At 48.8% G+C, this 13,173-nt stretch overlaps 1 protein-coding gene across 1 annotated transcript in view; it reads left to right on the top strand.

Moving 5' to 3' along the window:
* Positions 1–13,173, top strand: part of prex2 (phosphatidylinositol-3,4,5-trisphosphate-dependent Rac exchange factor 2) — a gene marked incomplete in the record, with an annotated part of 241,262 nt that overhangs the window by 101,893 nt on the left and 126,196 nt on the right. Inside the window, 3 exon segments of the mRNA XM_031836115.1 lie at positions 1,749–1,910; positions 5,375–5,597; positions 5,739–5,946. Of these exon segments, the coding sequence (XP_031691975.1) occupies positions 1,749–1,910; positions 5,375–5,597; positions 5,739–5,946 (593 nt within the window).

Here is a 13,173-nt window from a genome sequence, read left to right as displayed (position 1 = left end):
GGTACGAGGGAAACAGAGGGGGAAGAGCGAGAGAGAAGAAAGAGAAGGTACGAGGGAAACAGAGGGGGAAGAGAGAGAGAGAAAGAAAGAGAGGGTACGAGGGAAACAGAGGGGGAAGAGAGAGAGAGAAAGAAAGAGAGGGTACGAGGGAAACAGAGGGGGAAGAGAGAGAGAGAGCTAAAGAAAGAGAGGGTACGGGGGAACAGAGGGGGAAGAGAGAAAGAGAGAGAGAGCTAAAGAAAGAGAGGGTACGAGGGAAACGGGGAAGAGAGAGAGAGAGCTAAAGAAAGAGAGGGTACGGGGGAACAGAGGGGGAAGAGAGAGAGAGAGAGCTAAAGAAAGAGAGGGTACAAGGGAAAAAAGGGGGAGAGAGAGAAAGAAAGAGGGTACGAGGGAAACAGAGGGGGGAAGAGAGAGAGCGAAAGAAAGAAGGTACGAGGGAAACAGAGGGGGAAGAGAGAGAGAAAGAAAGAGAAGGTACGAGGGAAACAGAGGGGGAAGAGAGAGAGAAAGAAAGAGAAGGTACGAGGGAAACAGAGGGGAAGAGAGCGAGAGAGAAGGAAAGAGAGGGTATGAGGGAAAGAGGGGGAAGAGAGAGGGAGCGAAAGAAAGAGAGGGTACGAGGGAAACAGGGGGAAGAGAGAGAGAGAGAAAGAAAGAGAGGGTACGAGGGAAACAGAGGGGGAAGAGAGAGAGAGAGAGAGAGAGAGAGAAGAAAGGAGGGTACGAGGGAAACAGAGGGGGAAGAGAGAGAGAAAGAAAGAGAAGGTACGAGGGAAACAGAGGGGGAAGAGCGAGAGAGAAAGAAAGAAGGTACGAGGGAAACAGAGGGGGAAGAGAGAGAGAAAGAAGAGAAGGTACGAGGAAACAGAGGGGGAAGAGAGAGGAGAGAAGAAAGAGAGGGTACGAGGGAAACAGAGGGGAAGAGAGAGAGAGAGAAAGAAAGAGAGGGTACTGTGGAAACAGAGGGGGAAGAGAGAGAGAGAAAGAAAGAGAAGGTACGAGGGAAACAGAGGGGGAAGAGAGAGAGAGAGAGAAAGAAAGAGGGTACGAGGGAAACAGAGGGGGAAGAGAGAGAGAGAGAAAGAAAGAGAGGACACGAGGGAAACAGAGGGGGAAGAGAGAGAGAGAGAAGAAAGAGAGGGTACGGGGGAAACAGAGGGGAAGAGAGAGGGGGGGAGAGAGAGAGCTCGGTGTGATGTTGAATTTTAATATCAGAAACGCTGCTGGGCACTTCATCTCTCCTCCACTCCTCTCCTCCTCCCGCTGTTACATTTCCCCTGTCATTCTTCTTCTCTTCTGGTGGGCGTCCAGTTTAAAAAACAACAGAAAGAGGGTTTTTTCTCCGTCACTCTTGCCTTTTCTGCAACTCTTCTTCTTTGGACTTTCTGTTTTTTTGGCGACCCGACCAAATTCATACAGAAATGTGAGTTCTTGATCTGTCCTTCTAATTAAAAGCAAGTCTATTAAGCTGTAGATCTGTTCTTTGTGTGCTATTTCTATGCTTCCTGTTCTTAAGTATTTCACAGCGGTTTAGATGGTACTTTGAATCTACACTATGCATAGCTTGTTTTATTCACATAAACTGAAAATCGGTGAATTATTTGAATTTTTGCAACCAGGAAGTAGTTGAGCAATTTCTGAATATTGCACTTTTTTAAAGATTGGATAGGACCATTTACCCTTTTAAGTTACATGTAATAAAGTCAGCCTCCTTCTCTCTAACCTTTGTCCTTCAACCCTGTCAGATCCTGGAGGCGCTGGCGCATAGTGATGACACGCTGGTTCAGATGTGCAGTAGACTGAGCTCCAGCTGTGACGTCATCCCCGAGAACCTGCAGGTCCGCTTCAGCGCCATGTGTGGAGAGCGGGTGGAGCACATCAACAGACGTATCACCAACTACAGAAAGGTACGGCGTGTGGTGGTGGGGGACGGGTGTTTGACGCTTGCGTGCGAGCGTACCCAAACGTGTGTGTGTGTGTGTGTGTGTCTCTCAGGTGGTTGTGAACCAAGTAAAGCAAGGATTTACATCATCCCCCATTGCGAAGACACATTTTCCTCTGTCAACACATGAATAATTTGACTAAAAAGTATATAATAATATAAAGCACCATTCGTTCTACTACTCTAGTCAGGATGCCATGACCACTTCACTGCTGGCACTTCTGTTATCACAGCATCATTACATTTCCACTGAATGTCTGCATCCCAAATAGCACCCTATTCCCTAGAGCACTGCATAGCCCGTAGGGCTCTGGTCAAAAGAAGTGCACTGTGTACGGAATAAGGCACCATTTTTTTTGCCCAATGTTTTGCTGTGGAATTTGAATGTGTCTGTTTATATGCCGAATGAAAGATCAACAGAAAATAATGAGAGTGTCACCCCCTCTATTTGCTGAGACAGACAGAGACAGTTATTTACCAGGGATGTTGACGCCGGTCTGTCAGATTTACATGAGAAGTGAGACGTTATAAACAAGATGCGCTCTTACGTCAACACGGTAGAACACTGGCCTGCTGAAATGTAATCTGCTCTTCTTGACCCTTGAGAGAGGTCCAGATAATATTTAGGTAAGCGTGTGTGTGGTTTGTGTATGTGAGCATGTGTTTATATGTGTGAGAGAGTGTGAGAGTGTGAGAGAGAGAGAGAGAGACACACACATACACACAGAGAGAGAGAGAGAGAGAGAGGCACAGAGAGAGAGAGAGAGACACACACACAGAGAGAGAGAGACACACACACAGAGAGAGAGAGAGAGACACACACAGAGAGAGACACAGAGAGAGAGACACAGAGAGAGAGAGAGAGAGAGAGAGAGAGAGAGAGAGAGAGAGAGAGAGAGAGAGAGGATTACTTCTAAACTCTGGCTATACCTTTGATGGAGCCTTGGATTAACCACAGCTGGATAGACTAAATATCTCTACTTCCTGGCCTAAAGTTGTGTAATAACTCCCTCCTGTACATGTACCATTCCAGTGGAGGGAGAGAGACCGTTATGTAGATAGACTGGTGGGTCGGCAGGCTACTAGTGATGGGAAGTTTGGCTCTTTTTACTGACTCTGACCTTTTTTGACCCGTTCAGTCAAAAGAACGACTCTTTAGACTCCTTTCGCTAATTTGAGTCAGTAACGTAATTTGTGATTGCTAGGCATACACATATGATTATTTATTGATACCTTTGAAACGAGGTCTAGCTGCGACCACAACCGGACTACATTGTGAACAGAATGCAATGGCTTCACTGCCTCAAGGGAGATTTGCCCAATGGGCTATCAATCGTTCGCGATGTGTGTGAATGTTATGTAGAGAGATGTGTGTGAATGTTATGTAGAGAGATGTGTGTGAATGTTTATGTAGAGAGATGTGTGTGTTTGTGAATGTTTATGTAGAGAGATGTGTGTGTGAATGTTTATGTAGAGAGATGTGTGTGTTTGTGAATGTTTATGTAGAGAGATGTTTGTGAATGTTTATGTAGGGAGATGTGTGTGAATGTTTATGTAGGGAGATGTGTGTGAATGTTTACGTAGAGAGATGTGTGTGTTTGTGAATGTTTATGTAGAGAGATGTGTGTGAATGTTTATGTAGGGAGATGTGTGTGAATGTTTACGTAGAGAGATGTGTGTGTGAATGTTTATGTAGAGAGATGTGTGTGAATGTTTATGTAGAGAGATGTGTGTGTTTGCGAATGTTTATGTAGAGAGATGTGTGTGAATGTTTGTAGGGAGATGTGTGTGAATGTTTATGTAGAGAGATGTGTGTGAAGGTTTATGTAGAGAGATGTGTGTGAATGTTTATGTAGAGAGATGTGTGTGAATGTTTATGTAGAGAGATGTGTGTGTGAATGTTTATGTAGAGAGATGTGTGTGAATGTTTATGTAGAGAGATGTGTGTGAATGTTTATGTAGAGAGATGTGTGTGAATGTTTATGTAGAGAGATGTGTGTGTGAATGTTTATGTAGAGAGATGTGTGTGTGAATGTTTATGTAGAGAGATGTGTGTGAATGTTTATGTAGAGAGATGTGTGTGAATGTTTATGTAGAGAGATGTGTGTGAATGTTTATGTAGAGAGATGTGTGTGTGAATGTTTATGTAGAGAGATGTGTGTGAATGTTTATGTAGAGAGATGTGTGTGAATGTTTATGTAGAGAGATGTGTGTGTGAATGTTTATGTAGAGAGATGTGTGTGAATGTTTATGTAGAGAGATGTGTGTGTGAATGTTTATGTAGAGAGATGTGTGTGTGAATGTTTAGGTAGGGCCTACGACAGAGGTTTCACCAAAAATGTTTTTAGCATGCTGAGCATACCTCGTAGGCACCTAGCATATTAACACACAGAGATGCTCTCAGTCACTTAGTTAGTACGCAGACCAGGGGAGCATGGCTTACAGTAGAGAGAGTTTTGGTGGCGTGCAGATTTGTCTTCCTGTTTTCCATGGTTGTGTATGAGATTTACCGTGCAGCCCTGGGGACGTATATATTCATTTAAACAATCTAGTATTTATATTGTCCAGGTTAATGTATCTGACAGAAGACATTTCTTCTTCTGGTTTCAATGGAAACTGCCAAACCACAGTATGCTATGATGGATCTCTCTATTTGTCCGGTGTTAGTTCTGCATGGACGTGATGTGAATGTTGGTTATTACTGCATTGTCGGAACTAGAAGCACAAGCATTTCGCTACACTCGCATTAAACATCTGCTAACTATGTGACAAATACAATTTGATTGGATTTGAATGGGAAAAACACCTCGGCAACACATACACAAGCATGCTACTGAGATGAAATTATACAGAGGAAGAAGGTCTGTACCCCTCCATAGAACGTCTCAGTAAAGGAGAAGAGCTGTTTAATGTCACCTGTTTAAAGTACTTCGTCAGACTGTGTGCAATAATTCTCTGGTTTCAGTGAAATCACCCAACCCAGCATTAAACATAGTTTTACTTATGAATGAGTGTGTTGATCGGTGATGTGTTTCAGGTTCAGAGTTGCTCAGACTTGTAAATACTCCACATAAACACAGACTCGGGTTGTTTGTTAGGCACATTCTGTTTCCTGTGTCCAGACTTTGATGATTGGCTAAATGGCTGAAATATTTAACATAAATCAACGGGTTATAGAGGGGAATGTAAATGATTCTGACAGGGGTTTTCTGACCAGCTTATTACTGCTTAGTCTGCATCCAGAGACCGAAAGAGCTCGCATTCAAGTAACTTGTAAGATTCCTGGAATCGGGAGGGTATAAGCAGGACATAACAAACCCCCAAACAGGGATTTCTGGAAAACTTGGGAATTTTGATCAACTGAAGAGAGCATCACCAAAGCATTGTTAAATGCTTAACTCCTACCATCTCTCTCTCTCCTCCCTCCAGTTCTCGCGGGTGTTGAAGAACAGGGCGTGGCCCACCTTCAAGCAGGCCAAAACCAAGGTGTCCCCGCTCCACAGCAGCGACTTCTGCCCCACCAACTGCCATGTGAACGTGATGGAGGTGTCCTACCCCAAAACCACCACCTCTCTGGGCAGCGCCTTCGGAGTGCAGCTGGACAACAGGAAGAGTTCCACCCTGGAGAGAGGAGGTCGTAACGCCGAACAAGGTGAGAGCATGGCACTAAGCACTGACCTCCGACCCTAACCCTAGCGGGGTTAGAGAAGAGGCCAGCAACTGAATTTCTTGTAATCTTGCTAGGATGCCAATGTCCATTTTGGTGCTGCGTTTAATTCTGACCGTCTCCCAGGTAAGCTGAACCCCATGGTGTACGTACAACACACCATCACCAGTATGGCCGCTCCATCAGGTCACAGTCTGGGTCGTACGGAGGGTCACGGCCTCCGCTTCCTGCTCCGGGAGGATGACCTGCTGGTCTTGGACTCCTACCAGAAACTACTAGGCAAGCTGACCACGCTGGTGAAAGAGATGGAGGGCCACGCCTCACAGATACACGAGTGAGTCTGGCAACACACACGTGCGCACACACACGTACACAGATATGTGCAGGCACACACACACACACACACACGCGCGTGTGCACGCCTGCCTTGCACGTACGTGCGCATGGTGCGCTCACACACAGCCTTACTCAGAAGTATTTTGTTTGGTAGAATGTGTTTATGTGTCTGAGACTATTGGTTTGATTTCCATTTTAATATGCACTGCTTGGACGGTGAAACCGGCTGGGGAGAAAATAGATTTTGGTATAAGCAGAGGAAATGGTGTGATTTGTAAAGACCGGCGACTGCTTCCGCTGATGCCGTTTCCCCTACTATAAACACACACACACACACTAGTATAAACAGGTCCTCCGGATACATGTGAGCCTCATAAAGTGAGCAGTAGTTTTAGAAGGCCATTGTGTGTGATATAGTGGTCTCTAGTGAGTGAGAGGAGACGTGGTCATTCTCACGTTGTTACTCCAGTGCGAGCGGTGCGTGTGTTTCCTTGCTGGCCATGCTGGTTCCAGTGCTGTTGATGGTGTCATTGTTTGGAGGTTCAGAGTCACAGGGAGGAAATGTGAAACACTGACATCTGACAGGAATAACACACACATACACACACACACACACACACACATATGCTTATCAGCACGGATGTTAATGACATGCTTCTGTCAATGCTAATTAGTGTATGCACACATTGTGACGCACTGAGACATTCCTTAAAGGTAGACAAGGAATACTAATTTGCTGTGACCTCTATGGTTCTGGGTGTGTCAGTGTTAGCCAGTGGATTACAGAGACTATTGATCGGTCCTCTGATCTCTGATAGGGCCTCTCAGGAGCAGCAGAGCAAAATGAGCTCCCGGGCCCTCTGAAACCAGGCAGAGAGGGAGGGTCCATTTTGAAGGGCCCTGATTTAAAAGTTTTCTCTTGCGCTCTCTTTCATTCTAACCCTCTTCTTCTCTCTGTCCCTCGTCCCTTCTCTCTGTCCCTCGTCCCTTCTCTCTGTCCCTCGTCCATTCTCTCTGTCCCTCGTCCCTTCTCTCTGTCCCTCGTCCATTCTCTCTGTCCCTTGTCCCTTCTCTCTGTCCCTCGTCCATTCTCTCTGTCCCTCGTCCCTTCTCTCTGTCCCTCGTCCATTCTCTCTGTCCCTCGTCCCTTCTCTCTGTCCCTCGTCCATTCTCTCTGTCCCTCGTCCATTCTCTCTGTCCCTCGTCCATTCTCTCTGTCCCTCGTCCATTCTCTCTGTCCCTCGTCCATTCTCTCTGTCCCTCGCCCATTCTCTCTGTCCCTCGTCCATTCTCTCTGTCCCTCGCCCATTCTCTCTGTCCCTCGTCCCTTCTCTCTGTCCCTCGTCCCTTCTCTCTGTCCCTCGTCCATTCTCTCTGTCCCTCGTCCCTTCTCTCTGTCCCTCGTCCCTTCTCTCTGTCCCTCGTCCATTCTCTCTGTCCCTCGTCCATTCTCTCTGTCCTTCGTCCATTCTCTCTGTCCCTCCTCCATTCTCTCTGTCCCTCGTCCATTCTCTCTGTCCCCCGTCCATTCTCTCTGTCCCCCGTCCATTCTCTCTGTCCCTCGTCCATTCTCTCTGTCCCTCGTCCATTCTCTCTGTCCCCCGTCCATTCTCTCTGTCCCTCTTCTTCTCTCTGTCCCTCGTCCCTTCTCTCTGTCTCTCGTCCATTCTCTCTGTCCCTCGTCCATTCTCTCTGTCCCTCGTCCATTCTCTCTGTCCCTCGCCCATTCTCTCTGTCCCTCGTCCATTCTCTCTGTCCCTCGCCCATTCTCTCTGTCCCTCGTCCCTTCTCTCTGTCCCTCGTCCCTTCTCTCTGTCCCTCGTCCATTCTCTCTGTCCCTCGTCCCTTCTCTCTGTCCCTCGTCCCTTCTCTCTGTCCCTCGTCCATTCTCTCTGTCCCTCGTCCATTCTCTCTGTCCTTCGTCCATTCTCTCTGTCCCTCCTCCATTCTCTCTGTCCCTCGTCCATTCTCTCTGTCCCCCGTCCATTCTCTCTGTCCCCCGTCCATTCTCTCTGTCCCTCGTCCATTCTCTCTGTCCCTCGTCCATTCTCTCTGTCCCCCGTCCATTCTCTCTGTCCCTCTTCTTCTCTCTGTCCCTCGTCCCTTCTCTCTGTCTCTCGTCCATTCTCTCTGTCCCTCGTCCATTCTCTCTGTCCCTCGTCCATTCTCTCTGTCCCTCGCCCATTCTCTCTGTCCCTCGTCCATTCTCTCTGTCCCTCGTCCATTCTCTCTGTCCCTCGTCCATTCTCTCTGTCCTTCGTCCATTCTCTCTGTCCCTCCTCCATTCTCTCTGTCCCTCGTCCATTCTCTCTGTCCCCCGTCCATTCTCTCTGTCCCCCGTCCATTCTCTCTGTCCCTCGTCCATTCTCTCTGTCCCTCGTCCATTCTCTCTGTCCCCCGTCCATTCTCTCTGTCCCTCTTCTTCTCTCTGTCCCTCGTCCCTTCTCTCTGTCTCTCGTCCATTCTCTCTGTCCCTCGTCCATTCTCTCTGTCCCTCGTCCATTCTCTCTGTCCCTCGTCCATTCTCTCTGTCCCTCGTCCATTCTCTCTGTCCTTCGTCCATTCTCTCTGTCCCTCGTCCATTCTCTCTGTCCCTCGTCCATTCTCTCTATCCCTCATCCATTCTCTCTGTCCCTCATCCATTCTCTCTGTCCCGCGTCCATTCTCTCTGTCCCTCATCCATTCTCTCTGTCCCTCGCCCATTCACTGGGTGTGTCACTGGGTGTGTATGTGACTGACCTTGTCTCTCTGTCTCTGTGTGATGTGTGACTGACCTTGTCTCTCTGTCTCTGTGTGGTGTGTGACTGTGTGGTGTGTGACTGTGTGGTGTGTGACTGACCTTGTCTCTCTGTCTCTTTGTGGTGTGTGACTGTGTGGTGTGTGCCTGACCTTGTCTCTCTGTCTCTTTGTGGTGTGTGACTGTGTGGTGTGTGGTGTGTGACTGTGTGGTGTGTGACTGACCTTGTCTCTCTGTCTCTGTGTGGTGTGTGACTGACCTTGTCTCTCTGTCTCTGTGTGGTGTGTGACTGTGTGGTGTGTGACTGATCTTGTCTCGTCCCTTCTCTCTGTCCCTCGTCCATTCTCTCTGTCCCTCGTCAATTCTCTCTGTCCCTCGTCCATTCTCTCTGTCCCTCGCCCATTCTCTCTGTCCCTCGTCCATTCTCTCTGTCCCTCGTCCATTCTCTCTGTCCCTCGCCCATTCTCTCTGTCCCTCGTCCCTTCTCTCTGTCCCTCGTCCATTCTCTCTGTCCCTCGTCCCTTCTCTCTGTCCCTCGTCCATTCTCTCTGTCCCTCGTCAATTCTCTCTGTCCCTCGTCCATTCTCTCTGTCCCTCGCCCATTCTCCATTGTAGTGTGTGACTGACCTTGTCTCTGTGTGATGTGTGACTGACCTTGTCTCTCTGTCTCTGTGTGACTGTGTGGTGTGTGACTGACCTTGTCTCTGTGTCCCTCTTCTTCTCTCTGTCTCTCTTCTTCTCTCTGTCCCTCGTCCATTCTCTCTGTCCCTCGTCCATTCTCTCTGTCCTTCGTCCATTCTCTCTGTCCCTCCTCCATTCTCTCTGTCCCTCGTCCATTCTCTCTGTCCCCCGTCCATTCTCTCTGTCCCCCGTCCATTCTCTCTGTCCCTCGTCCATTCTCTCTGTCCCTCGTCCATTCTCTCTGTCCCCCGTCCATTCTCTCTGTCCCTCTTCTTCTCTCTGTCCCTCGTCCCTTCTCTCTGTCTCTCGTCCATTCTCTCTGTCCCTCGTCCATTCTCTCTGTCCCTCGTCCATTCTCTCTGTCCCTCGCCCATTCTCTCTGTCCCTCGTCCATTCTCTCTGTCCCTCGTCCATTCTCTCTGTCCCTCGTCCATTCTCTCTGTCCCTCGTCCATTCTCTCTGTCCCTCGTCCATTCTCTCTGTCCTTCGTCCATTCTCTCTGTCCCTCCTCCATTCTCTCTGTCCCTCGTCCATTCTCTCTGTCCCCCGTCCATTCTCTCTGTCCCCCGTCCATTCTCTCTGTCCCTCGTCCATTCTCTCTGTCCCTCGTCCATTCTCTCTGTCCCCCGTCCATTCTCTCTGTCCCTCTTCTTCTCTCTGTCCCTCGTCCCTTCTCTCTGTCTCTCGTCCATTCTCTCTGTCCCTCGTCCATTCTCTCTGTCCCTCGTCCATTCTCTCTGTCCCTCGTCCATTCTCTCTGTCCCTCGTCCATTCTCTCTGTCCCTCGTCCATTCTCTCTGTCCCTCGTCCATTCTCTCTATCCCTCATCCATTCTCTCTGTCCCTCATCCATTCTCTCTGTCCCGCGTCCATTCTCTCTGTCCCTCATCCATTCTCTCTGTCCCTCGCCCATTCACTGGGTGTGTCACTGGGTGTGTATGTGACTGACCTTGTCTCTCTGTCTCTGTGTGATGTGTGACTGACCTTGTCTCTCTGTCTCTGTGTGGTGTGTGACTGTGTGGTGTGTGACTGTGTGGTGTGTGACTGACCTTGTCTCTCTGTCTCTTTGTGGTGTGTGACTGTGTGGTGTGTGCCTGACCTTGTCTCTCTGTCTCTTTGTGGTGTGTGACTGTGTGGTGTGTGGTGTGTGACTGTGTGGTGTGTGACTGACCTTGTCTCTCTGTCTCTGTGTGGTGTGTGACTGACCTTGTCTCTCTGTCTCTGTGTGGTGTGTGACTGTGTGGTGTGTGACTGATCTTGTCTCGTCCCTTCTCTCTGTCCCTCGTCCATTCTCTCTGTCCCTCGTCAATTCTCTCTGTCCCTCGTCCATTCTCTCTGTCCCTCGCCCATTCTCTCTGTCCCTCGTCCATTCTCTCTGTCCCTCGCCCATTCTCTCTGTCCCTCGTCCCTTCTCTCTGTCCCTCGTCCATTCTCTCTGTCCCTCGTCCCTTCTCTCTGTCCCTCGTCCATTCTCTCTGTCCCTCGTCAATTCTCTCTGTCCCTCGTCCATTCTCTCTGTCCCTCGCCCATTCTCCATTGTAGTGTGTGACTGACCTTGTCTCTGTGTGATGTGTGACTGACCTTGTCTCTCTGTCTCTGTGTGACTGTGTGGTGTGTGACTGACCTTGTCTCTGTGTCCCTCTTCTTCTCTCTGTCTCTCTTCTTCTCTCTGTCCCTCGTCCATTCTCTCTGTCCCTCGTCCATTCTCTCTGTCCCTCGTCCATTCTCTCTGTCCCCCTTCTTCTCTCTGTCCCTCGTCCATTCTCTCTGTCCCTCGTCCATTCTCTCTGTCCCCCGTCCATTCTCTCTGTCCCCCTTCTCTCTGTCCCTCATCCATTCTCTCGGTCCCTCGTCCATTCTCTCTGTCCCCCGTCCATTCTCTCTGTCCCTCTTCTTCTCTCTGTCCCTCATCCATTCTCTCTGTCCCTCGTCCATTCTCTCTGTCCCTCGTCCATTCTCTCTGTCCCTCTTCTTCTCTCTGTCCCTCTTCTTCTCTCTGTCCCTCGTCCATTCTCTCTGTCCCTCGTTATTTTTTTTATTTTTTACATTAAACATTACAATCACAAAAGTTCCAAAAGAATGAAGACATTTCAAATGTCATATTACGTGTATATACAGTGTTGTAACGATATGCAAATAGCTAAGGTTCAAAATGGAAAATAAATCAACATGAATATAGGTTATATTTACAATGGTGTTTGTTCTTCAGATCACAAATCAGATCACAAACCTTGCTGCTGTGATTGCACACTGTGGTATTTCGCCCAATAGATATGTGAGTTTATCGAAATTGGATTTGTTTTGGAATTCTTTGTGGGTCTGTGTAATCTGAGGGAAATGTGTGTGTGTGTGTGTCTCTCTCTCGCTCTCTCTCTCGCTCTCTCTATCTCTGTCTGTCTCTCTCCGTCTCTCTGTCTCTCTCAGTCTCTGTCTCTGTGTGTGTAAATGGCTGTGTGGTGTGTGACTGACCTTGTCTCTGTGTGTGTAAGTGGTTGTGTGGTGTGTGACTGACCTTGTCTCTGTGTCTCTGTGTGGTGTGTGACTGACCTTGTCTCTCTGTCTCTGTGTGGTGTGTGACTGACCTTGTCTCTCTGTCTCTGTGTGGTGTGTGACTGACCTTGTCTCTCTGTCTCTGTGTGATGTGTGACTGACCTTGTCTCTCTGTCTCTGTGTGGTGTGTGACTGACCTTGTCTCTGTGTCTCTGTGTGGTGTGTGACTGACCTTGTCTCTCTGTCTCTGTGTGGTGTGTGACTGACCTTGTCTCTCTGTCTCTGTGTGGTGTGTGACTGTGTGGTGTGTGACTGTGTGGTGTGTGACTGACCTTGTCTCTCTGTCTCTTTGTGGTGTGTGACTGTGTGGTGTGTGACTGACCTTGTCTCTGTGTGGTGTGTGACTGACCTTGTCTCTGTGTGGTGTGTGACGGACCTTGTCTCTGTGTGGTGTGTGACTGTGTGGTGTGTGACTGACCTTGTCTCTCTGTCTCTGTGTGGTGTGTGACTGACCTTGTCTCTCTGTCTCTGTGTGGTGTGTGACTGACCTTGTCTCTGTGTCTCTGTGTGGTGTGTGACTGACCTTGTTTCTCTGTGTGGTGTGTGACGGACCTTGACTCTCTGTCTCTGTGTGGTGTGTGACTGACCTTGTCTCTGTGTGGTGTGTGACTGACCTTGTCTCTCTGTCTCTGTGTGGTGTGTCTCTGTGTGGTGTGTCTCTGTGGTGTGTGACTGACCTTGTCTCTCTGTCTCTGTGTGGTGTGTGACTGATCTTGTCTCTGTGTGTGTAAGTGGCTGTGTGGTGTGTGACTGTCCTTGTCTCTCTGTGTGTAAGTGGCTGTGTGGTGTGTGACTGACCTTGTCTCTGTGTGATGTGTGACTGACCTTGTCTCTCTGTCTCTGTGTGGTGTGTGACTGTGTGGTGTGTGACTGACCTTGTCTCTGTGTCTCTGTGTGGTGTGTGACTGACCTTGTCTCTGTGTCTCTGCGTGGAGTGTGACTGACCTTGTCTCTGTGTCTCTGTGTGGTGTGTGACTGACCTTGTCTCTCTGTCTCTGCGTGGTGTGTGACTGACCTTGTCTCTCTGTCTCTGTGTGGTGTGTGACTGTGTGGTGTGTGACTGACCTTGTCTCTGTGTGGTGTGTGACTGACCTTGTCTCTGTGTGGTGTGTGACTGTGTGGTGTGTGACTGTGTGGTGTGTGACTGTGTGGTGTGTGACTGACCTTGTCTCTCTGTCTCTTTGTGGTGTGTGACTGTGTGTTGTGTGACTGACCTTGTCTCTCTGTCTCTTTGTGGTGTGTGACTGTGTGGTGTGTG

Source organism: Oncorhynchus kisutch, linkage group LG11, assembly GCF_002021735.2.
Source record: "Oncorhynchus kisutch isolate 150728-3 linkage group LG11, Okis_V2, whole genome shotgun sequence".
Lineage (NCBI taxonomy): Eukaryota > Metazoa > Chordata > Actinopteri > Salmoniformes > Salmonidae > Oncorhynchus > Oncorhynchus kisutch.
This window is presented reverse-complemented; position numbering and strand designations above follow the sequence as displayed.